General features: G+C 47.1%; 1 protein-coding gene across 1 annotated transcript in view; it reads right to left on the reverse strand.

The window, feature by feature from the left end:
* LOC103638008 (26S proteasome regulatory subunit 6A homolog) overlaps nucleotides 1-26,467 on the reverse strand; it is a 108,900-nt gene that overhangs the window by 14,486 nt on the left and 67,947 nt on the right. Inside the window, exon 4 of the mRNA XM_008661008.4 lies at nucleotides 14,835-15,026. Within this exon, the coding sequence (XP_008659230.1) occupies nucleotides 14,835-15,026 (192 nt within the window). The remainder of the gene's footprint in view (nucleotides 1-14,834; nucleotides 15,027-26,467) is intronic.

Here is a 26,467-nt window from a genome sequence, read left to right on the forward strand (position 1 = left end):
AGCTTCGGGAAACTCCAACGGCTAGTCCGCTATAATTCACCGGACTGTCCGGTGCAACTCCGGAGCAACGGCTACCTCCGCGCCAACGGCTCTCTGCCGCGCATTTAATGCGCGCTCTGCGCGCGCAGATGTCAGGCGCGCCCATTCCGGCACACCGGACAAGGAACAGTAGATGTCCGGTGTGCACCGGACACCCAGGCGGGCCCACACGTCAGAAGCTCCAACGGTCAGAATTCAACGGCAGTGTGACGTGGCAGGGGGCACCGGACTGTCCGGTGTGCACCGGACTGTCCGGTGCGCCATCGCGCAGACAGCCTCCACCAACGGTCAAGTTGGTGGTTGGGGCTATAAATACCCCAACCACCCCACCATTCATTGCATCCAAGTTTTCCACTTCCCAACTACTACAAGAGCTCTAGCATTCAATTCTAGACACACCAAAGAGATCAAATCCTCTCCAAATTCCACACAACGCCATAGTGACTAGAGAGAGTGATTTGCTTGTGTTCTTTCGAGCTCTTGCGCTTGGATTGCTTTCTTCTTTCTTGATTCTTTCATTGCGATCAAACTCACTTGTAATTGAGGCAAGAGACACCAAACTTGTGGTGGTCCTTGTGGGAACTTTGTGTTCCAAGTGATTGAGAAGAGAAAGCTCACTCGATCCGTGGGATCGTTTGAGAGAGGGAAGGGTTGAAAGAGACCCGGCCTTTGTGGCCTCCTCAACGGGGAGTAGGTTTGCAAGAACCGAACCTCGGTAAAACAAATCCGCGTGTCACACTCTTCATTTGCTTGCGATTTGTTTTGCACCCTCTCTCGCGGACTCGTTTTATATTTCTAACGCTAACCCGGCTTGTAGTTGTGTTTATATTTGTAAATTTCAGTTTCGCCCTATTCACCCCCCCCCCCTCTAGGCGACTATCAATTGGGATCAGAGCCCGGTGCTTCATTAGAGCCTAACCGCTCGAAGTGATGTCGGGAGATCACGCCAAGAAGGAGATGGAGACCGGCGAAAAGCCCACTACAAGCCACGGGAGCACTTCATCGGAAGAGTCCCGCACCAAGAGGAGGGAGAAGAAGAAGAGCTCCTCCAACAAAGGGAAGGAGAAGAAATCTTCTTCTCACCACAAAGAGAAGAAGGAAAAATCTTCTTCCCACAAGCCGCATCGGAGTGGGGACAAGCAAAAGAGAATGAGGAAAGTGGTCTACTACGAGACCGACACTTCATCAACATCGACCTCCGGCTCCGATGCGCCCTCCGTAACTTCTAAACGCCAAGAGCGTAAGAAGTTTAGTAAGATCCCCCTACACTACCCTCGCATTTCTAAACATGCACCTTTACTTTCCGTCCCATTAGGCAAACCACCAACTTTTGATGGTGAAGATTATGCTAGGTGGAGTGATTTAATGCGATTTCATCTAACCTCACTCCACAAAAGTATATGGGATGTTGTTGAGTTTGGTGCACAGGTACCATCGGTAGGGGATAAAGACTATGATGAGGATGAGGTGGCCCAAATCGAGCACTTCAACTCTCAAGCGACAACAATACTCCTCGCCTCTTTAAGTAGAGAGGAGTATAACAAAGTTCAAGGGTTGAAGAGCGCCAAGGAGGTTTGGGATGTGCTCAAAACCGCGCACGAGGGAGATGAGCTCACAAAGATCACCAAGCGGGAGACGATCGAGGGGGAGCTCGGTCGATTCCGGCTTCGCAAAGGGGAAGAGCCACAACACATGTACAACCGGCTCAAGACCTTGGTGAACCAAGTGCGCAACCTCGGGAGCAAAAAGTGGGATGACCACGAGGTGGTTAAGGTTATTCTAAGATCTCTTATTTTCCTTAACCCTACTCAAGTTCAATTAATTCGTGGCAACCCAAGATATACACTAATGACCCCCGAGGAAGTAATCGGGCATTTTGTAAGTTTTGAGTGCATGATCGAAGGCTCGAGGAAGATCAACGAGCTTGACGAACCCACCACATCCGAAGCTCAACCCGTCGCATTCAAGGCGACGGAAGAAAAGAAGGAGGAGTCCACACCAAGTCGGCAACCAATCGATGCCTCCAAGCTCGACAATGAGGAAATGGCGCTCGTCATCAAGAGCTTCCGCCAAATCCTCAAGCAAAGGAGAGGGAAAGACTACAAGTCCCGCTCCAAGAAGGTTTGCTACAAATGTGGTAAGCCCGGTCATTTTATTGCTAAATGTCCCATATCTAGTGACAGTGACCGAGGCGACGACAAGAAGGGGAGAAGAAAGGAGAAGAAAAGGTACTACAAGAAGAAGGGCGGCGATGCCCATGTTTGTCGGGAGTGGGACTCCGACGAAAGCTCTAGCGACTCCTCCGACGACGAGGACGCCGCCAACATCGCCGTCACCAAGGGACTTCTCTTCCCCAATGTCGGCCACAAATGTCTCATGGCCAAGGACGGCAAAAAGAAGGTTAAATCTAAATCCTCCACTAAATATGAATCCTCTAGTGATGATAATGCTAGTGATGAGGAAGATAACTTGCGCTCTCTTTTTGCCAACCTCAACATGCAACAAAAGGAAAAATTAAATGAATTAATTAGCGCCATCCATGAGAAGGATGATCTCTTGGACTCCCAAGAGGACTTCCTAATCAAGGAAAATAAAAAGCATGTTAAGGTTAAAAATGCTTATGCTCTAGAAGTTGAGAAATGTCAAAAATTATCTAGTGAGCTAAGCACTTGCCATGAAACAATAGACAACCTTAGAAATGAAAATGCTATTTTGTTAGCCAAGGTTGATTCTCATGTTTGCAATGTTTCAATTCCCAACCCTAGAGATAATAATGATGATTTGCTCGCTAGGATTGAAGAATTGAACATTTCTCTTGCTAGCCTTAGAATAGAAAATGAAAATTTAATTGCTAAGGCTAAAGAACTAGATGTTTGCAATGTTACAATTTCCGATCTTAGAGATAATAATGATATCTTGCATGCTAAGATTGTTGAACTTAATTCATGCAAACCCTCTACATCTAGTGTTGAGCATGTTTCTGTTTGTACTAGATGTAGAGATGTTAACATTGATGCTATTCATGATCATATGACTTTAATTAAACAACAAAATGATCATATAGCAAAATTAGATGCTAAAATTGCCGAGCATAACTTAGAGAATGAAAAATTTAAATTTGCTAGAAGTATGCTTTATAATGGGAGACGCCCTGGCATCAAGGATGGCATTGGCTTCCAAAGGGGAGACAATGTCAAACTTAATGCCCCTCCTAAGAAATTGTCCAACTTTGTTAAGGGCAAAGCTCCCATGCCTCAGGATAACGAGGGTTACATTTTGTACCCTGCCGGTTATCCTGAGAGCAAAATTAGGAAAATTCATTCTAGGAAGTCTCACACTGGCCCCAATCATGCTTTTATGTATAAGGGTGAGACATCTAGTTCTAGGCAACCAACCCGTGCTAAGTTGCCTAAGAAAATTCCTATTACATCAAATGATCATGACATTTCATTTAAAACTTTTGATGCATCCTATGTTTTAACTAACAAATCCGGCAAAGTAGTTGCCAAGTATGTTGGGGGCAAACACAAGGGGTCAAAGACTTATGTTTGGGTACCCAAAGTTCTTGTGTCTAATGCCAAAGGACCCAAAACCATTTGGGTACCTAAAGTCAAGAACTAAACTTGTTTTGTAGGTTTATGCATCCGGGGGCTCAAGTTGGATACTCGACAGCGGATGCACGAACCACATGACTGGGGAGAAAAAGATGTTCTCCTCATACGAGAAAAACCAAGATCCCCAACGAGCTATCACATTCGGGGATGGAAATCAAGGTTTGGTCAAAGGTCTTGGTAAAATAGCTATATCTCCTGACCATTCTATTTCCAATGTTTTTCTTGTAGATTCTTTAGATTACAATTTGCTTTCAGTTTCACAATTATGTCAAATGGGCTACAACTGTCTTTTCACTGATGTAGGTGTCATTGTCTTTAGAAGAAGTAATGATTCAATAGCATTTAAGGGTGTGTTAGAGGGTCAGCTATACTTAGTAGATTTTGATAGAGCTGAACTCGACACATGCTTAATTGCTAAGACTAACATGGGCTGGCTCTGGCATCGCCGATTAGCACATGTTGGGATGAAGAATCTTCACAAACTTCTAAAGGGAGAACACATTTTAGGATTAACAGATGTTCATTTTGAGAAAGACAGGATTTGTAGCGCATGCCAGGCAGGAAAGCAAGTTGGTGCTCATCATCCACATAAGAACATAATGACGACCGACAGGCCACTGGAGCTCCTACACATGGATCTATTCGGCCCGATCGCTTACATAAGCATCGGCGGGAGTAAGTACTGTCTAGTTATTGTGGATGATTATTCTCGCTTCACTTGGGTGTTCTTTTTACAGGAAAAATCTCAAACCCAAGAAACCTTAAAGGGATTCTTGAGACGGGCTCAAAACGAGTTCGGCTTAAGGATCAAGAAAATTAGAAGCGACAACGGGACGGAGTTCAAGAACTCTCAAATCGAAGGCTTCCTTGAGGAGGAGGGCATCAAGCATGAGTTCTCTTCTCCCTACACGCCACAACAAAATGGTGTAGTGGAGAGGAAGAATAGAACTCTATTGGACATGGCAAGGACCATGCTTGATGAGTACAAGACTTCGGATCGGTTTTGGGCCGAGGCGGTCAACACCGCTTGCTACGCCATCAACCGGTTATATCTACACCAAATCCTCAAGAAGACATCATATGAACTCCTAACCGGTAAAAAGCCCAACATTTCATATTTTAGAGTTTTTGGTAGCAAATGCTTTATTCTTGTTAAAAGAGGTAGAAAATCTAAATTTGCTCCTAAAACTGTAGAAGGCTTTTTACTTGGTTATGACTCAAACACAAGGGCATATAGGGTCTTTAACAAGTCCACTGGACTAGTTGAAGTCTCATGTGACGTTGTGTTTGATGAAACTAACGGCTCTCAAGTAGAGCAAGTGGATCTTGATGAGATAGGTATTGGAGAGGCTCCGTGCATCGCGCTAAGGAACATGTCCATTGGGGATGTGTGTCCTAAGGAATCCGAAGAGCCGCCAAATGCACAAGATCAACCATCCTCCTCCACGCAAGCATCTCCACCAACTCAAAATGAGGATGAGGCTCAAGTTGATGAAGTAGAAGATCAAGCAAATGAGCCACCTCAAGATGATGGCATTGATCAAGGGGGAGATGCAAATGAGGAAGACAAGGAGGATGAGGAACAAAGACCGCCACACCCAAGAGTCCACCAAGCAATCCAACGAGATCACCCCGTCGACACCATCCTCGGCGACATTCATAAGGGGGTAACCACTAGATCTCGTGTTGCACATTTTTGTGAACATTACTCGTTTGTTTCCTCTATTGAGCCACACAGGGTAGAGGAAGCACTACAAGATTCGGATTGGGTGGTGGCGATGCAAGAGGAGCTCAACAACTTCACTAGGAATGAGGTATGCCATTTAGTTCCACGTCCTAATCAAAATGTTGTAGGAACCAAATGGGTCTTCCGCAACAAGCAAGATGAGCATGGTGTGGTGACAAGGAACAAAGCTCGACTTGTGGCCAAAGGATACTCTCAAGTCGAAGGTTTGGATTTCGGTGAAACCTATGCACCCGTAGCTAGGCTTGAGTCAATTCGCATATTATTGGCCTATGCTACTTACCATGGCTTTAAGCTTTATCAAATGGACGTGAAAAGTGCCTTCCTCAATGGACCAATCAAGGAAGAGGTCTATGTTGAGCAACCTCCCGGCTTTGAAGACAGTGAGTATCCTAACCATGTCTATAAGCTCTCTAAGGCGCTTTATGGGCTCAAGCAAGCCCCAAGAGCATGGTATGAATGCCTTAGAGATTTTCTTATTGCAAATGGATTCAAAGTCGGAAAGGCCGATCCTACACTCTTTACTAAAACTCTTGAAAATGACTTATTTGTATGCCAAATTTATGTTGATGATATTATATTTGGGTCTACTAACGAGTCTACATGTGAAGAGTTTAGTAGGATCATGACACAAAAATTCGAGATGTCTATGATGGGGGAGTTGAAGTATTTCTTAGGATTTCAAGTAAAGCAACTCCAAGAGGGCACCTTCATTAGCCAAACGAAGTACACTCAAGATATTCTAAACAAGTTTGGGATGAAGGATGCCAAACCCATCAAGACACCCATGGGAACAAATGGGCATCTCGACCTCGACACGGGAGGTAAGTTCGTGGATCAAAAGGTATACCGGTCGATGATTGGTTCATTACTCTATTTATGTGCATCTCGACCGGACATTATGCTTTCCGTTTGCATGTGTGCAAGATTCCAAGCCGACCCTAAGGAAGCTCACCTTACGGCCGTGAAACGAATCTTGAGATATTTGGCTTATACTCCTAAGTTTGGGCTTTGGTACCCTCGGGGATCCACATTTGATTTGATTGGTTATTCGGATGCCGATTGGGCGGGGTGCAAAATCAATAGGAAGAGCACATCGGGGACTTGCCAGTTCTTGGGAAGATCCTTGGTGTCTTGGGCTTCAAAGAAGCAAAATTCGGTCGCTCTTTCCACCGCCGAAGCCGAGTATATTGCCGCAGGCCATTGTTGCGCGCAATTGCTTTGGATGAGGCAAACCCTGCGGGACTACGGTTACAAATTAACCAAAGTTCCTTTGCTATGTGATAATGAGAGTGCAATCAAAATGGCCGACAATCCCGTCGAGCATAGCCGCACTAAGCACATAGCCATTCGGTATCATTTTCTTAGGGATCACCAACAAAAGGGAGATATCGAGATTTCTTACATTAACACTAAAGATCAATTAGCCGATATCTTTACCAAACCTCTTGATGAACAAACTTTTACCAAACTTAGGCATGAACTCAATATTCTTGATTCGCGCAATTTCTTTTGCTAAATTGCACACATAGCTCATTTATATACCTTTGATCATATCTCTTTTATATGCTTTGACTAATGTGTTTTCAAGTCTATTTCAAACCAAGTCATAAGTATATTGAAAAGGAAATGGAGTCTTCGGCGAAGACAAAGGCTTCCACTCCGTAACTCATACTTCACCGTCACTCCAAGCATCTCTCCATCTTTAGGGGGAGAATTCAAAAGCAAAAGGACTTTGTCTTTGGGGGAGAAAGTAAGAGCCCAAAGCAAAAGGACCGGACTTCGTCTTTGGTATAATCTTAACTCATTTATTTATGACCAAAGGGGAAGAAAGCACTTCGCGGGCTCTAATGATTCCGTTTTTGGCGATTCATGCCAAAAAGGGGGAGAAATGAGCCCAAAGCAAAAGGACCGCACCACCACCAATTTCAAAAACTTAGTGTTGAATATTTTTCAATTGGTATCCTATTGTGTTCAAAAGGGGGTGAGGTAGTATTTCAAAAATGGTATATCAAAACCCTCTTGAACACTAAGAGGTGGATCTCATTTAGGGGGAGTTTTGTTTAGTCAAAAGAGAAGCATTTGAAACGGGGGGAGAAAATTTCAAATCTTGAAGATGCTTTGCAAAATCTTATTCATTCACCTTTGACTATTTGCAAAAGAACTTTGAAAAGGATTTTGCAAAAACAAATCATGTGGTGCAAACGTGGTCCAAAATGTTATATAAGAAAGAAACAATCCATGCATATCTTGTAAGTATTTATATTGGCTCAATTCCAAGCAACCTTTACACTTACATTATGCAAACTAGTTCAATTATGCACTTCTATATTTGCTTTGGTTTGTGTTGGCATCAATCACCAAAAAGGGGGAGATTGAAAGGGAATTAGGCTTACACCTAGTCCCTAATTAATTTTGGTGGTTGAATTGTCCAACACAAACAATTGGACTAACTAAGTTTGCCCAAGTTTATAGATTACACAGGTGTAAAAGGTTCACACTCAGCCAATAAAAGACCAAGTTTTGGATTCAACAAAGGAGCATAGTGGGAACCGAAGGCCCTCTGGTCTGAGAGCATCGGACTGTCCGGTGTACACCGGACAGTGTCCGGTGCACCAGAGGACTCCAGCTCCAACTCGCCACCTTCGGGAATTTCCAGAGGCGACTCCGCTATAATTCACCGGACTGTCCGGTGTACACCGGACAGTGTCCGGTGCGCCAAGGGAGGTCGGCCTCAGGAACTCGCCAGCTTCGGGAAACTCCAACGGCTAGTCCGCTATAATTCACCGGACTGTCCGGTGTGCACCGGACTGTCCGGTGCAACTCCAGAGCAACGGCTACCTCCGCGCCAACGGCTCTCTGCCGCGCATTTAATGCGCGCTCTGCGCGCGCAGATGTCAGGCGCGCCCATTCCGGCACACCGGACAAGGAACAGTAGATGTCCGGTGTGCACCGGACACCCAGGCGGGCCCACACGTCAGAAGCTCCAACGGTCAGAATCCAACGGCAGTGTGACGTGGCAGGGGGCACCGGACTGTCCGGTGTGCACCGGACTGTCCGGTGCGCCATCGCGCAGACAGCCTCCACCAACGGTCAAGTTGGTGGTTGGGGCTATAAATACCCCAACCACCCCACCATTCATTGCATCCAAGTTTTCCACTTCCCAACTACTACAAGAGCTCTAGCATTCAATTCTAGACACACCAAAGAGATCAAATCCTCTCCAAATTCCACACAACGCCATAGTGACTAGAGAGAGTGATTTGCTTGTGTTCTTTCGAGCTCTTGCGCTTGGATTGCTTTCTTCTTTCTTGATTCTTTCATTGCGATCAAACTCACTTGTAATTGAGGCAAGAGACACCAAACTTGTGGTGGTCCTTGTGGGAACTTTGTGTTCCAAGTGATTGAGAAGAGAAAGCTCACTCGATCCGTGGGATCGTTTGAGAGAGGGAAGGGTTGAAAGAGACCCGGCCTTTGTGGCCTCCTCAACGGGGAGTAGGTTTGCAAGAACCGAACCTCGGTAAAACAAATCCGCGTGTCACACTCTTCATTTGCTTGTGATTTGTTTTGCACCCTCTCTCGCGGACTCGTTTTATATTTCTAACGCTAACCCGGCTTGTAGTTGTGTTTATATTTGTAAATTTCAGTTTCGCCCTATTCACCCCCCTCTAGGCGACTATCACGCTACAAATCCTGTCTTTCTCAAAATGAACATTTGTTAGTCCTAAAATGTGTTCTCCCTTTAGAAGCTTGTGAAGATTCTTCATCCCAACATGTGCTAGTCGGCGATGCCAGAGCCAGCCCATGTTAGTCTTAGCAATTAAGCTAGTGTCGAGTTCAGCTCTATCAAAATCTACCAAGTATAGCCGACCCTCTAACACTCCCTTAAATGCTATTGAATCATCACTTCTTCTAAAGACAGTGACACCAATATCAGTAAAAAGACAGTTGTAGCCCATTTGACATAATTGGGAAACAGAAAGCAAATTGTAATCTAAAGAATCAACAAGAAAAACATTGGAAATGGAATGGTCAGGAGATATAGCAATTTTACCCAAACCTTTGACCAAACCTTGATTTCCATCCCCGAATGTGATCGTTCTTTGGGGATCTTGGTTTTTCTCATATGAGGAGAACATCCTTTTCTCCCCTGTCATGTGGTTTGTGCACCCGCTGTCGAGTATCCAACTTGAGCCCCCGGATGCATAAACCTACAAAACAAGTTTAGTTCTTGATTTTAGGTACCCAAATGGTTTTGGGTCCTTTGGCATTAGACACAAGAACTTTGGGTACCCAAACACAAGTCTTTGACCCCTTGTACTTGCCCCCAACATATTTGGCAACTACTTTGCCGGATTTGTTAGTTAAAACATAAGATGCATCAAAAGTTTTAAATGAAAGACTAGGTTCATTTGATGCAATAGGAGTTTTCTTAGGCAACTTAGCACGGGTTGGTTGCCTAGAACTAGATGTCTCACCCTTATATATAAAAGCATGATTAGGACCAGAGTGAGACTTCCTAGAGTGAATTCTCCTAATTTTGCTCTCGGGATAACCGGCAGGGTACAAAATGTAACCCTCGTTATCCTGAGGCATGGGAGCCTTGCCCTTAACAAAATTGGACAATCTTTTAGGAGGGGCACTAAGTTTGACATTGTCTCCCCTTTGGAAGCCAATGCCATCCTTGATGCCAGGGCGTCTCCCACTATAGAGCATACTACGAGCAAATTTAAATTTCTCATTTTCTAAGTTGTGCTCGGCAATTTTAGCATCTAGTTTTGCTATATGATCATTTTGTTGTTTAATTAAAGCCATATGATCATGAATAGCACTAACATCAATATCTCTACATCTAGTACAAATAGTGACATGCTCAATGGTAGATGTAGATGGTTTGCAAGAATTAAGTTCAACAATCTTAGCATGAAGAATATCATTTTTATCTCTAAGATCGGAAATTGAAACTTTGCAAACATCAAAATCTTTAGCCTTAGCAATTAAATTTTCATTTTCTATTCTAAGGCTAGCAAGAGAAATGTTTAATTCTTCAATCCTAGCAAGCAAATCATCATTATTATCCCTAGGATTGGGAATTGAAACATTACAAACATGTGAATCAACCTTAGCATTTAAACTAGCATTTTCATGTCTAAGGTTGTCAATCATCTCACGGCAAGTGCTTAGCTCACTAGATAATTTTTCACATTTCTCAATTTCTAAAGCATAAGCCTTTTTAACCTTAACATGTTTCTTGTTTTCTTTAATTAGACAATCCTCTTGGGAATCCAAAAGGTCATCCTTTTCATTAATAGCACTGACTAATTCATTTAATTTTTCCTTTTGAGCTATGTTAAGGTTGGCAAAAAGGGAACGCAAACTATCCTCCTCATCACTAGCATTATCATCACTAGAAGACTCATATTTAGTGGAGGAGTTAGATTTAACCTTCTTCCGTTTGCCGTCCTTTGCCATGAGGCACTTGTGGCCGACGTTGGGGAAAAGAAGTCCCTTGGTGACGGCGATGTTGGCGGCGTCCTCGTCGTCGGAGGAGTCGCTTGAGCTTTCGTCGGAATCCCATTCCCGACAAACATGGGCATCGCCGCCCTTCTTCTTGTAGTACCTTTTCTTCTCCTTTCTTCTCCCCTTCTTGTCGTCGCCTCGGTCACTGTCACTTGATATAGGACATTTAGCAATAAAATGACCGGGCTTACCACATTTGTAGCAAACCTTCTTGGAGCGGGACTTGTAGTCTTTCCCCCTCCTTTGTTTGAGGATTTGGCGGAAGCTCTTGATGACGAGCGCCATTTCCTCATTGTCGAGCTTGGAGGCGTCTATTGGTTGTCGACTTGGTGTAGCCTCCTCCTCCTTTTCCTCCGTCGCCTTGAATGCGACGGGTTGAGCTTCGGATGTAGATGGATCATCAAGCTCGTTGATCTTCCTCGAGCCTTCGATCATGCACTCAAAACTTACAAAATGCCCGATAACTTCCTCGGGGGTCATTTTAGTATATCTAGGATTACCACGAATTAATTGAACTTGAGTGGGGTTAAGGAAAATAAGAGATCTTAGAATAACCTTAACCACCTCGTGGTTGTCCCACTTTATGCTCCCGAGGTTGCGCACTTGGTTCACCAAGGTCTTGAGCCGGTTGTACATGTGTTGTGGCTCCTCCCCTTTGCGAAGCCGGAACCGACCGAGCTCCCCCTCGATCGTTTCCCTCTTGGTGATCTTGGTGAGCTCATCTCCCTCGTGCGCGGTTTTGAGCACATCCCAAACCTCCTTGGCGTTTTTCAACCCTTGTACTTTGTTATACTCCTCTCTACTTAAAGAGGCGAAGAGTATCGTTGTCGCTTGAGAGTTGAAGTGCTCGATTTGGGCCACCTCATCCTCATCATAGTCCTTATCCCCTACCAATGGTACCTGTGCACCAAACTCAACAACATCCCATATACTTTTGTGGAGTGAGGTTAGATGAAATCGCATTAAATCACCCACCTAGCATAATCTTCACCATCAAAAGTTGGTGGTTTGCCTAATGGGACGGAAAGTAAAGGTGCATGTTTAGAAATGCGAGGGTAGTGTAGGGGAATCTTACTAAACTTCTTACGCTCTTGGTGTTTAGAAGTTACAGAGGGCGCGTCGGAGCCGGAGGTTGATGTTGATGAAGTGTCGGTCTCGTAGTAGACCACTTTCCTCATCCTCTTTTGTTTGTCCCCACTCCGATGCGGCTTGTAGGAAGAAGATTTTTCCTTCTTCTCTTTGTGGTGAGAAGAAGATTTCTTCTCCTTCCCTTTGTTGGAGGAGCTCTTCTTCTTCTCCCTCCGTTTGGTGCGGGACTCTTCCGATGAAGTGCTCCCGTTGCTTGTAGTGGGCTTTTCGCCGGTCTCCATCTCCTTCTTGGCGTGATCTCCCGACATCACTTCGAGCGGTTAGGCTCTAATGAAGCACCGGGCTCCGATACCAATTGATAGTCGCCTAGAGGGGGGGTGAATAGGGCGAAACTGAAATTTACAAATATAAACACAACTACAAGCCGGGTTAGCGTTAGTAATGAAGAAACGAGTCCGTGAGAGAGGGCGCAAAACAAATCCCAAGCGAATAAGCAAGTGAGACACGGAGATTTGTTTTACCGAGGTTCGGTTCTTGCAAACCTACTCCCCGTTGAGGAGGCCACAAAGGCCGGGTCTCTTTCAACCCTTCCCTCTCTCAAACGATCCACGGATCGAGTGAGCTTTCTCTTCTCAATCACTTAGAACACAAAGTTCCCACAAGGACCACCACAAGATTGGTGTCTCTTGCCTCAATTACAAGTGAGTTTGATTGCAAAGAAGGAATCAAGAAAGAAGAAAGCAATCCAAGCGCAAGAGCTCGAAAGAACACAAGCAAATCACTCTCTCTAGTCACTATGGCGTTGTGTGGAATTTGGAGAGGATTTGATCTATTTGGTGTGTCTAGAATTGAATGCTAGAGCTCTTGTAGTAGTTGGGAAGTGGAAAACTTGGATGCAATAAATGGTGGGGTGGTTGGGGTATTTATAGCCCCAACCACCAAATGTGGCCGTTGGGAGGCTGTCTGTTCGATGGCGCACCGGACAGTCCGGTGCACCTGCCACGTCATCACTGCCGTTGGATTCTAGCCGTTGGAGCTTCTGACTTGTGGGCCCGCCTGAGTGTCCGGTGCACACCGGACACGTACTGTTTGCTGTCCGGTGTGCCAGTATGGGCGCGCCTGACCTCTGCGCGCGCAGAGCGCGCATTAAATGCGCAGCAGAGAGCCGTTGGCGCGGAGATAGCCGTTGCTCCGGAGTCGCACCGGACAGTCCGGTGCACACCGGACAGTCCGGTGAATTTTAGCGGACTAGCCGTTGGAGTTTTCCCGAAGCTGGCGAGTTCCTGAGGCTGACCTTCCTTGGCGCACCGGACACTGTCCGGTGTACACCGGACAGTCCGGTGAATTATAGCGGAGTTGCCTCTGGAAATTCCCGAAGGTAGTGAGTTCGTGTTGGAGTCCTCTGGTGCACCGGTCACTGTCCGGTGTACACCGGACAGTCCGGTGCTCCCAGACCAGAGGGCCTTCGGTTCCCACTTTGCTCCTTTGTTGAATCCAAAACTTGGTCTTTTTATTGGCTGAGTGTGAACCTTTTACACCTGTGTAATCTATACACTTGGGCAAACTTAGTTAGTCCAATTGTTTGTGTTGGGCAATTCAACCACCAAAATTATATAGGAACTAGGTGTAAGCCTAATTCCCTTTCAGGTGGCTTTGGAAGAGCTGGACGACAGAGGATCACCCTTGGAAAGGGTTTGATGTGCCTTGTAACCTTGCAGACAGGCTCCTCTTTAGCGCCTCCACCATTGTCACCGTTGGAGATGGCAAGACAGCCAAATTCTGGCACGACAGTTGGCTTGATGGCATGGCGCCAAGAAACCTAGCACCACACCTCTTCGAGCTAGTATCAAGAAAGAACAAGTCAGTTGCCATTGAGATCAATGACAGGAATTGGATCAGGTCGTTGAGAGGCAAGATTACCTCCACGGTGCAGATCGAGGAATTCGTCTCCCTCTGGTTTAGACTCCATGATTTCCACCTCCAACCATAGGTGCCGGGCTCCATTGCCTGGAAATGGAACCCCGACGGTGTCTTCACGGTAAAATCAGCCTACAATGCATAATTCATTGGATCGTACAGCCACATTAATTCTGATTTTGTTTGGCGGGCACGGGCGGAGCAAAAGTGCAAGATTTTTGCTTGGATTCTTCTACAGGACAAGCTCCTCACTGCTAACAATCTGGCCACTCGGGGTTGGCCGCACCAACCAAACTGCTCCCTCTGCAATGGTTCCTTGGAGACTAGCCCCCACCTCTGTTTGCATTGCCCTTTTGCCCGGGCGGTGTGGCGTCAGATTCTAGTTTGGGAGGGCTTGAGCCTCCTGGCCCAGGCTGACCCTACTCACTTCTCCAGCATAAAAGACTGGTGGGAAGCTACATCCTCCCCGCTCCCAAAGAACCAAAAGCGTGACTTCAACGGCCTCATGATATACACCCTGTGGAACATCTGGAAGGAGAGAAACCGGAGGATATTCGAAAACAGCGCCCTCACCCCTATCCAATTAGCCTTGAAGATTAAAGAGGACGTGTGCACTTTCAAGAGAGCCATGTTCCTCCAGTATTATGGTTGTTGTAGTGGTTTCGCGGATTTGTGCGGGTCTGTTGGGAGCGCTCCTCACGTTGTGTTTGCTAGTCTGTCTTATCTCGGTCCTCGGACCTGTATAGTGTATTTTCTGAACTATCTCCTTTTAATGATTAGGCAGAGCTCCTGCCATTTCCTTCAAAAAAAAAAGATTCAAAAGATACAAGTAATAGATAAGCAACAGGGCATTATTTAAAGCTTATAGAAGACTGATGGAATTTGCTCAGTCAATTTCCTCAGTTAAATACCTGCTTTTCAAGACCTCCAATGTCATTATAATCTTTAGTGGGCTTTTCATCCACCTCCATTGCCTTCACTCGTGAATCATACTCTGATGGCAATGTATCTAGTATAAGATAGCTATCTTTATTGACTCCAACAAGATCACCAGGCTTTAGCTTGTCAGGGTCCACTAGCCCAACAACAGGAAGGAATATAGTCTTGCAACCATCAAGACAAGAAATGGAGATTTGCAGCAGTTAGTTTGATTCCTTAAACTCAAAACCATGCATAAAATGCAGTTCATAAAATGTTTCGTTGCTTCAAATTTTGAGTATCAAACATGATTCGACAAGAGATGTCGAAGAATGGGAACTAAGACAATGTAAAATATACATAATCCCACACCTGCAAGGCTGGGCAGGTGAACACAGAAGAAGAAAAAAAATGTTGAATTACTGATTTGGAACACAATGTGACAGCTGGACAAGCATATTACAGAACTGCTTCTTTTGCGAAAAAAAACTCAGCCAATTATGGCTTCTTAAACATATTTACATTTTTCAGTTATATACAATTTATTACTGGCATAATCTGTTATGACCTGTCTGATTCCTTAGATTACATGAGGGGGATGGACGGGAGCTGGGCTTGGGAGCCCGGCGAGCTGACGCCGTGTTGTCGCCGGCGTGGGATCTGGAAAGTGGAAGAACAGGAAGCAGACGGCAAGGAGGCAATCTCCTCTTTTTAAATTGAACTTGTCTGCCCTCAACAGGGTCCAGGGGATATATTTATTTACACGACCTGGTAACAGACTCCCCTAATTACAGGATCTACTAACAGACTCTTGATACTTATCATAACAACTCGGCTACCTTTTAGCCTTATCTAATGCTTTGGCTCTACAGCCTTATCCCTTCTACTATAGACTTTCCCTGTCATAACATCTCTTCCCCCCCCCCCCTCCTCCTCCCACCCCTGTCGAGGAACAGCTCGTCCTCGAGCTGAAACAGCGGGTAAGAGGCCTTGAACTGCTGCAACGATTCCCAGGTCGCGGCTTCTGGTGGTGAATCAGTCCAGTGTACCAAGACATGCCAAACTCCACGCTGAAGCTGTGCCTTTAGTATCTTGTGTGGTGAAGGAAGGAGCCAGCCATTCTCCATTGCAGGAAGCTCTGGGGGTGTGGTTGGAGGAGGCCCGCGAAGTGGTTTGAGGAGCCCCACATGGAAGACATCATGGATCCGTACACTGGCTGGTAGCTGCAGCCGATATGCCACCGTACCAATGCCTTCGAGCACTTGGAAAGGTCCTGCATAACGAGGCCCTAATTTCCCTTTGGGCCTGTCGACGAGTGTCAAAGCTTGGCGATTCAGAAGACGGAGCCAGACCCGGTCCCCAACAGCAAACTCCAGGTCCCTGTGGTGAGCATCATAGTATTGTCGGGCATAAGCTTGGGCTTGCAAGAGTCTGTCCCGAACTTCCTGAAGGAAGTGATCCCGCTCCTTCAAAAGGTCTTCACGCTTCCTCCATGCTGCAAGTTCCCAACCGCCCCGTGCCAGGCACTGCTGCTGTGCAAGTTGCACGGCAGCACACGGCTGTGCAGACATCTCAGACTCCATCGAGGGCTTCTCCAGGGACATTATCGGTAGCCAGGGAGTTGTTGCGACACCCTCTAAGCTCCACGGCCTCACCAGGGGCCATGAAGCAATGGCGGGACGACATCGACCGACTACTCGGTATGACACATTCTACTTCGATCAGGTCAAGGACACGGTCATCTCGGCGCCAACACGAGGCGTCAACATCTGTGCGCTCACTCTCAGTAAGGGGCGCACAGACCAACGACCTCCGGACAGAACTCAACTGCAAGCGTGTGGGAGAGGATGCCTGAGTATCTTTGGAAAGGGCGCGCGAGCGCCTCCAAAACATAGATGGTCGCAACCTTGATCAAGACTTCGTGGCGGTTGCACCGCAGACGCCAATGGGCAACTGGTCCCAAACGGGTGTCCCCTTGGCCGGTGTGGGCTGCGCCGCTCTTGTGGATCATCTTCGCGCGGCGTCATGGCCACCCAAGTTCCGGCCATACCTGCTGGAAAAGTACGACGGAACATCGAACCCGTCGGAGTTCCTGCAGGTATACGTCACCGCCATCACGGCAGCAGGTGGAAACACCGCTATGATGACAACATATTTTCATGTAGCCTTATCTGGACCTGCCCGGACCTGGCTCATGAACCTCACCCCGGGGTCAGTCTACTCCTGGGAGGAGCTCTGCACGCGATTCGTTGCAAACTTCACCAGTGCTTACCAGCAGCACGGTGTGGAGGCCTACCTCCATGCGGTGAGGCAGGAGCCCGGCGAGACTCTCCGGAAGTTCATCTCCCGCTTCACCAAGGTGCGAGGTACTATACCTTGTATTTCTGATGCTTCCATCATCACGACCTTCCAACAGGGAGTACGTGATGAAAAAATGTTGGAGAAGTTGGCCACACATGACGTGGAAACTATCCCCACACTCTTCGCTCTGGCCGACAAATGCGCCAGAGCCGCTGAAGGCCGGGCATGGCACTTAGCCCCACAAACCGGAGCTGCCCAGTCGGGTGGCTCGGGTGTCGTCCTCCGGGACGGAAAGAAGAAAAAGAAGAAGGACCGCGACGACCAGAAGCCGCGGTCCACCGCTCTGGTGGTCGCAGCCACGACTGGAGGCCAGGGCGACCGCAACAAACGCCCACGGCCGCAGAGGGGTAACATTGGCTCATGCCCTATGCACCCCAACGGTCGCCACAAGGCCACGGAGTGTCGCGAGATCGTCGACCTCGCGAAATGCGTCAGTGAGCGGCGCGAGCAGTCTTCCAAAGACGGCTCTCCACCTCGCCGCCGACCTGGCAAAGAAAAGGTGGACGACGGCGAGGTGGCCACGGCTGAGCGGGACCTCGGGTATCAGTCGCCCGAGGGGGGCCTAAAGGATGTCTTCGTTGGAGGCTCCTACTCCGGTGAAGACAACTAGACGGACCCCAGAGGGATACCGTGCTCCACGATCTACGGAGCTGAAGCATGCCTTCCTCCGGAAACCCTTCTGGATTCCCCACGGGTCCAGGCTTCCGACAGGTACATACAGGAGTGGCCACAGCAAAAGACAAGGGCTCCCGTGTCAAATGCAGATGGGGACCCAGGGTCGGGACCTAGCCCTACGGCAAGTACCAAACCAAGAAGGGCTCTGCAACTCTCCTCCCAGCTGGGAAGGACCCTTCAAGGTAACGGGAAAACACCAACCTAGGGGCAACCATCTAGTTACGACGGAAGGAATGCCTTACCCCGATCCCGAAACATCTCTGTAAGTTCTATCCATAGGGCAAGGCTAAGGGGTCGAATCTGTTTCCCTTTTTGTAACTAGGTAACGCATACGTGTACGACAACCCAGTGGGGTCTGTCCCCATAAACCCGGCCTATTGGTCTGCACACATGCAAGACGAGTTATAAAGAAAAACTACCCCCTCAGTTGTGCCCCTACGATAGATCCATCTTGCTGCTCCATGGTCCTACCTTGCAGTCTTTCAGATAGTACTTTTTGTCTAACCCACCCGTACGGTTTCTATCTGTCTGACATAACGGCACCCGAATTGAGCAGCCAGGCTAGCAGTTTAGGGCCCCTGATACGAAAGTTGGGAGGTCCGACAGCCTGGGAGCCGGCTCCAGAGAACGGAACCCTGTTCCATGGGGTGTTCCGGAGCCTGTGTGGCCGCTTAGCCTGGTTCCGTACCCGAAAGCCTACACACTCCACCACTCTGTGACAGGGTACCTAGTATTTGGGGCTATAAGTCCTGTGAGTCCGACAACCTCGGGACCGGAGCTAGAGAATAGACATTAGTCTCCTAGGGTGGTCCAGAGCCCGTGTAGCCGCCCAGCCTGGTCCTGTACCGTGGGCCTGCACGCTCCACCGCCCTGCGACAAGTGTCCTAGTACCTAGAACCGCGACCCAAGGGGGTCCGGACACGCAACTTGGCCACCCGGACTGAAACCTACGAGTCCCGAGCATGTATCAAAGGATGGCGAATGTCAGACAGGGAACCCTATGGGTGTACTACTAACGCTCCCTAGCTGAAGCTGTGTACAGATCCAGTTCCCGGTGAGATTGCCTCCCGAGAATTGTTGACAACCCTTTCAGATACGCCGGTGTCCAGCCTCAACACAACAAGCCTGCATCCCAGGTGGGGGGCCAGGTACCAGGGAGGAGTCAGCAAAATCGCACACAGCATAAACAAGTTGAAAATAGATAAGTGCTAATACTGCTTAATAAATAGTACTCTTGAGTACCTTACAAAAAGCAAAAGTATTACATTTGTTTTCAAGTGGAGCCCTAGTTCCATCTCTACTCTGCAGGTATGAACTACCTCCACACAGGTAGGACCGCGGGATAGCTAGCTCCAAGCGGCTCGCCAGCGGAGGCAACCACCTCAACACCAACGGTGACGGCTGCCTCTGCACCGACGACTCGCCAGCAGTGGTGACCACCTCAACACGAACGCCACCGCGAAAAAGGTCCTCGCCCCCGTCTCCCTATGGAGGGCTACAACGAGGCCATTAAAGCCAAAGAGCCAGGGGTCCAGCGGCAGGTGGCACTGACGGTCTCGCTAGCGGAGGCGACCACCTCTGCAGTGGGCAGCCTCACCAGCGGTGGCGACCACATCAGCTCCTCCAACAACAGCAAGAAGAAGACAAGGTCGGCGGCACCACCATGAGTGCGAGCTCTCCAGTGGTGAGGTCGCCGGAAGGGATGGCCTTGATGCGGATCCCTCCAGAGAACACCGGCGCACCCCATCTAGAGGCCTGGAAAGCGGAAGGGCGCGATGGTCACAAGAAGGGTGAGGCATGTCTACTGCCAGGGAGATCGACCCCTTTTTAAAGGCAGATCTCCCCACTCGCGCCCCCGAAGCATCATGGGCGAAGTCCCCCCGACGTGCACCAAGGTTCCCACCTTATGACACGGGGGCCAGGCCCCACACGTCATACAGACTGACCCGAAGAAGGAGCGTACAACTACCCCGCGGTTATGCTCCCCTCCATTCTTGGGGCAACTAGCGGTCAGGAAGGCGAACCGCTGCACAAGGGGCATGCAACCGCCCGACGGTTAAGCGCTCCTACATCTTCGCCGTAACCAGCGGTCAAAAAGACGAACCGCCACGCAAGAAGCGTACAACCGTCCCATGGTTATGCGCCCCCTCAGCTTCGCTGCAACCGGCGCGCCGGTTACCGGGTGCGGAAAAATCGCACCACCGCTTGCGCCAATGCCATGTCTTCTCGGGGCCGTCGCGGAAGTCTGAAAAGATAAGTTTTTCAAAACAAGTGCAGCGACTTGAGGCACCCCGTGCATGGCCCAACAGTGACATTTGAGTATGAAGGTCACGGGCCAGTAAGCCATGGGAATAGGCGTAGCAGTCGGCATGGCCATAGGCGGGCCGGCGGTAATTGCGCCAACGGGCGCGCAGGAGCAGCAGGCCAACCACCAATCAGACTCTGGCCCCACTTGCAGACTCATATCCTCCTCTGAGGCGGGCCCGGGGGCCACTGTCGGTACCCTGAATCAGGGGTACCCTCTTCTACAGTATGGATATGCTATACCCGTACAACACCTCCAGGTCACATGGAGAGCGGCACCCGACCCCACCACATGGGCAGGCCTAAGGGCACCACGTGGCGAGGAAGGATAATACATCCCATGAAGCACCTTTGGGTCCGGACCTCCATAGAGGAACACTGGACCCCTGTGAGTGCCAGTCCGGAGCTCCCGAGGAGACATGACGGGTCCCCCAGGTTGGTCCCCGGTCCCCCCCCCCCGAGTGAGGTTCGGGCCTTAGCAAGGTCCCGGGACGGGGAGGACCCCGACACAGGCAAGGGTCCGGTGCCGACACGTGTCCAGGCCTTGCCCTACACTCCCCGCTCAGGCGGAAACCCGCCACGGCCGTGTGGCTTGTGACATAAGCCAACGGGCCGAGCCTGACGTAAGGCCCATATAGCTGTGCAGCCTTTGCATTTATTGCGGAGAGGATGCGCCGCCTGCCACCACGCTGACGGGCGATGCGCCCTCTCAGCATTTAATGTGTCCTGTCCAATCCGCCGGTAGACGGCGTCAGGGTCACCCAGCAGACGGCGCACCTGACCAGTCTGTTGGCAAACAATGCACCCATGCCGAGCGGCGCATAGTACTCATCATCCCTTCTACAAGAAGCGTCCCCTACACGCTGAGGATACGGAGATCTCGAGCGTCAGGGCACAAGAAGATTGCCCCAGCAGCAAACATTTGTGGCTCCAAGCGCTATATTCTTTATGTCCCTGGGCCCACATGTCGGGGCCCGGTACCTTTGTGCATGCCCTCCTTCAGCTATAAAAGGGGAGGCATGCGACGTTACACACAAGCTCAATCTTTCAAACCCAATCTCAGACTCACAGGCTCATACAAGCTCTCAAGCAATACATCACACAGTGGAGTAGGGTGTTACGCTCCGACGGCCCGAACCACTCTAAATCCTTGTGTGTTCTTGTGTTCTTCCCACTTTTCCATCTAACAAGCAAAACGCTTAGGCCACTCCTCATCTTAGGATTTAGGGCGGGTGCACTCCGCCACCCGGCCAGAGATTTGCTCTCCGACAGCTACAACTGTGTATTTACAGATGTAGGTGTTACTGTCTTTAGAAGAAGTGATGATTCAGTAGCATTTAAGGGAATGTTAGATGGTCAGCTATATTTAGTTAATTTTAATGATAACCAAGCTGAACTTGACACTTGCTTAATTGCTAAAACTAACATGGGTTGGTTCTGGCATCGCCGACTAGCCCATGTTGGGATGAAGAATCTCCACAAACTTCCAAAGGGAGAGCACATTTTGGGACTAACAAATGTTCATTTTGAGAAAGACAAGGTTTGTAGCGCATGCTAAGCAGGGAAGCAAGTTGGAGCTCATCATCCACAAAAGAACATCATGATGACTGACAAGTCGCTTGAGCTACTCCACATGGATCTATTTGGCCCGATCGCTTACATAAGCATCGACAAGAGTAAGTACTGTCTTGTTATAGTGGATGATTATTCTCGCTTCACTTCGGTGTTCTTTTTGCAGGAAAAATCACAAACCCAAGAGACCTTAAAGGAATTCTTAAGACGGGCTCAAAATGAGTTCAGGCTAAGGATAAAAAAGATAAGAAGCGATAATGGGACGGAGTTCAAGAATTCATAAATCAAAGGTTTTCTTGAGGATGAGGGCATCAAACATGAGTTCTCTTCTCCCTACACACCTCAACAAAATGGTGTAGTAGAGAGGAAGAATATAACTCTACTGGACATGGCAAGGTCCATGCTTGATGAGTACAAGACACCAGACCGGTTTTGGGCGGAGGCGATTAACATCGCCTGCTACTCCATCAATCGGTTATATCTTCACTGAATCCTCAAGAACACATCATACGAACTCCTCACTAGTAAAAAGCCCAATGTTTCATATTTTAGAGTCTTTGGAAGCAAATGTTTTATTCTTGTTAAAAGAGGTAGAAAATCTAAATTTGCTCCAAAGGCTGTAGAAGGTTTTTTACTAGGATATGACTCAAACACAAGGGCATATAGAGTCTTCAACAAATCCACTGGATTAGTTGAGGTTTCTTGTGACATTGTGTTCGATGAGACTAATGGCTCCCAAGTGGAGCAAGTTGATCTTGATGAACTAGATGATGAAGAGGCTCCATGCGTCGCGCTAAGGAACATGTCCATTGGAGATGTGTGTCCTAAGGAATTCGAAGAGCCTCCACAAGCACAAGATCAACCGTCATCTTCCATGCAAGCATCTCCACCAACTCAAGATGAGGATCAGGCTCAAAATGATGAAGATGAAGATCAAGAGGATGAGCCACCTCAAGAAGAGGACAATGATCAAGGGGGAGATGAAGTAAATGTGGACAAGGAAGATGATCAAGTTCAGGGTCAAAGACCGCCACACCCAAGAGTCCACCAAGCAATTCAACAAGATCACCCCGTCAACTCCATACTTGGTGACATCCATAAGGGGGTAACCACTAGATCTCGAGTTGCACATTTCTATGAGCATTACTCTTTTGTTTCCTCTATTGAGCCATACAAGGTAGAGGATGCACTAAGGGATCTGGATTGGGTGCTAGCAATGCAAGAGGAACTCAACAACTTCACGAGGAATGAGGTATGGCATTTAGTTCCACGTCCTAATCAAAATGTTGTAGGTACCAAGTGGGTTTTTCGCAACAAGCAAGATGAGCATGGTGTGGTGACAAGAAACAAATCCCGACTTGTGGCCAAAGGTTACTCACAAGTCAAAGGTTTGGACTTTGATGAAACTTATGCACCCGTAGCTAGGCTTGAGTCAATTCGTATATTACTTGCCTATGCTACTTACCATGGCTTTAAGCTCTATCAAATGGACGTGAAAAGTGCCTTCCTCAATGGACCTATCAAGGAAGAGGTCTATGTTGAGCAACCTCCTGGCTTTGAAGATAGTGAGTATCCTAACAATGTATATAAACTCTCAAAGGCGCTTTATGAGGGAAAAACCAACAAAGGGGGGATATCAAAATAGCTTATGTAAACACCAAGAATCAATTAGTCGATATCTTTACCAAGCCACTAGATGAGAAAACCTTTAGCAAACTTAGGAATGAGCTAAATATACTTGATTCTTGGAATCTTGATTAAAACATTGCACACATTGCTCATTTGTATACTTTTGATCATGTCTCTTTCATTTGGTGCAAATGCATATTTCTTATCATTCTTGTACCAAGGCTACGACTAATGTATTTTTCAAGTGTATTTCTATACTAAGTCGTAGATTGAAAGGGAAATGGAGTTCTCGGCAAAGAACAAGGCTTCCACTCCAACTTTGACGGTATCAACTACCCTTTGTCGTTGTTCCTTCACACTCTCAATTGGTATAATCCTTCACTCTTATTTACTTGTACCAATGGGAAGAAAGTATTGAAGGGCTCTCAAAGTCTCCGTTTTTGGCGATTAATGCCAAAGGGGGAGACAATATTAAGCCCAAAGCAAAAGGACCGCACCACCATAATTTCAAAATTTTCGAAATAAATCTTTAATTGATATTTGGCAATTTCTCAATTGGTATCCATGCTTCACTTGTATTGAGAAAGCAAAATTTCAATTGATATCTAAATAATGGAAATCTCTTCAATTGGTATCTTTTAAGATCATTTTTCAAAATTAGTATCTATTTCAAAACCCTCTTGAAAGCTAAGAGGAGAATTTCATTCAGGGGGAGTTTTATTTAGTCAAAGGAAAAACATTTGAAACAGGGGGAGAAATTTCAAATCTTGAAAATGCTTCTTGCAGTCTTATTCATATACCTTTGACTATTTGCAAAAGATTTTGAAAAGATTTTCCAAAAATATTTGCAAAAACAAAACAAGTGGTGCAAATGTGGTCCAAAATGTTAAAGAAAAGAAAAGCAATCCATTCATATCTAGTGAGATTATCAATTGGTTTAATTCCAAGTAACCTATCACTTACCATATGCAAACTAGTTCATTTCTGCACTTTATATATTTGCTTTGGTTTGTGTTGGCATCAATCACCAAAAAGGGGGAGATTGAAAGGGAAATAGGGTTAACCTTTTCCATAATTAATTTTGGTGGTTGAATGCCCAACACAAATATATGGACTAACTAGTTTGCTCTAAAACTCATGTATAACAGGTGCATAAGGTTCAACACAAACCAAAAAATATTCAAGTTAGGGACCCAATTTAAAAGGAGCAAAAAGAACTTGAGTGTGTTGTGGTCTAGCGCACCGGACTGTCCGGTGCACCACGACCGTACAGGGTCAAACCAGCCACTCTCGGGAAAACGCTGGCGTGCTCCGCTATAATTCACCGGACTGTCCGGTGTGCCAGCGGGCAACGGCCATTCAGCGTGCAACAGTCGACTCTGACAGATGAACAGTGCAGCACAGTACCGCGCCAGAAGTCAGAACAGCAAGTCAGAGGGGCACCGGACTGTCCGGTGCCGCAAGAGGACAAAGCCCCCAACGGTCGACCGGGCTCTAGACCCTAATGGCTGGGTGACGTGGTGGCGCACCGGACAGCCTACAGTGCCTGTTCGGTGGCGCACCGGACTGTCCGGTACGCCCATCGCCAGCAGCCTCCCCAACGGCTACTTTGGTAGTTGAGGGCTATAAATACACCCCAACTACCACAACTCCAAGCATCCAAGATTTCTGAACATTACATTCAATACAAGAGCTTTAGCATTCACTCCTAGACACAATTCAAAAGATCAAAGCCTGTCCAAGTCCCAAATTCACCTCAAATACTTAGTGACTTGTGAGAGAGTGATTCCATGTTCTTTTGAGCTCTTGCCTCTTGGATTTCCTTTCTTCTTTCTCGTTCTTGTTCTCAAGTGACTTGTAATCAAAGCAAGAGACACCTAAGAGTGTGGTGGTCCTTGCGGGGTCTTAGTGACCCGATTGATTAAGGGAAAGGCTCACTCAGACTAAGTGACCGTTTGAGAGAGGGAAAGGGTTGGAATAGACCCGGTCTTTGTGACCTCCTCAACGGGGACTAGGTTCTTAGAAACTGAACCTCGATAAAACAAATCACCGTGTTCATTCGCTTGATTTCCATTTGATTTGTTTTCCCCTCTCTCCCGGACTTGATTTTAGTTCTAACGCTAACCCCGGCTTGTAGTGTGTGTTTGAACTTGTAAATTTCAGATTACGCCTATTTACCCCCCCTCTAGGCGACTTTCAATAAGCATATGTAGAGCTAGATGCACCCATAGCATGAGGATTAAATGCAGCATTATGAGAAACCATATTATCATATCACCTATCATTATGAGCACGACTAGTAAATTTCTTATCATAAAGATAGGCATGGTTCTTTTGAGAACTACTAGCCATTGGAGCCTTCCCTTTCTCCTTGTTGAGACTGGAGGTCCTTTGGCTTGTTAAGTTCTTGGTTTCCGTTCGGAAACCAAGTCCATCCTTAATTGAGGGGTGTCTACCAATGGTGTAGGAATCCCTAGCAAAATTTAGTTTTTCATAACTTTCTTTGCAAGTCTTAAGTTGAGCATTAAGGGCATGTTTGGTTCGCTGTCTAACTTGCCACACTTTGTCTAACTTTTTTGCCTAAGGTTAGTTCTTCAATTCAGACGACTAACCTTAGGCAAAGTGTGGCACAGTTAGCCACAAACCAAACATGCCCTAAGACTTGCAACATCATTGTTTAACTTAGCAATAATAGAAACATGTTCATTACAAGCATCAACATCAAAGTCTTTACATCTATTGCAAATAACAACATGCTCTACACATGAACTAGTTACATTAACTTTCTCTAGCTTAGCATTCAAATCATCATTTAAATTCTTTAGACTAGAGATAGATTCATGACAGGTAGACAAATCAGAGGATAGTATTTCATTTTTCTTGACTTCTAGAGCAAGAGATTTTTGAACACTAATGAATTTATCATGTTCCTCATACAAAATATCTTCTTGCTTTTCTAGCAATCTATCTTTTTCATTAAGAGCATCAATTAATTCATTTATTTTGTCTACCTTAGTTCTATCTAATCCCTTAAACAAATCAGTATAATCTACTTCATCATCAGACGATTCTTCATCACTAAAAG

This window comes from Zea mays, chromosome 9, assembly GCF_902167145.1.
Source record: "Zea mays cultivar B73 chromosome 9, Zm-B73-REFERENCE-NAM-5.0, whole genome shotgun sequence".
Classification (NCBI taxonomy): Eukaryota; Viridiplantae; Streptophyta; class Magnoliopsida; order Poales; family Poaceae; genus Zea; species Zea mays.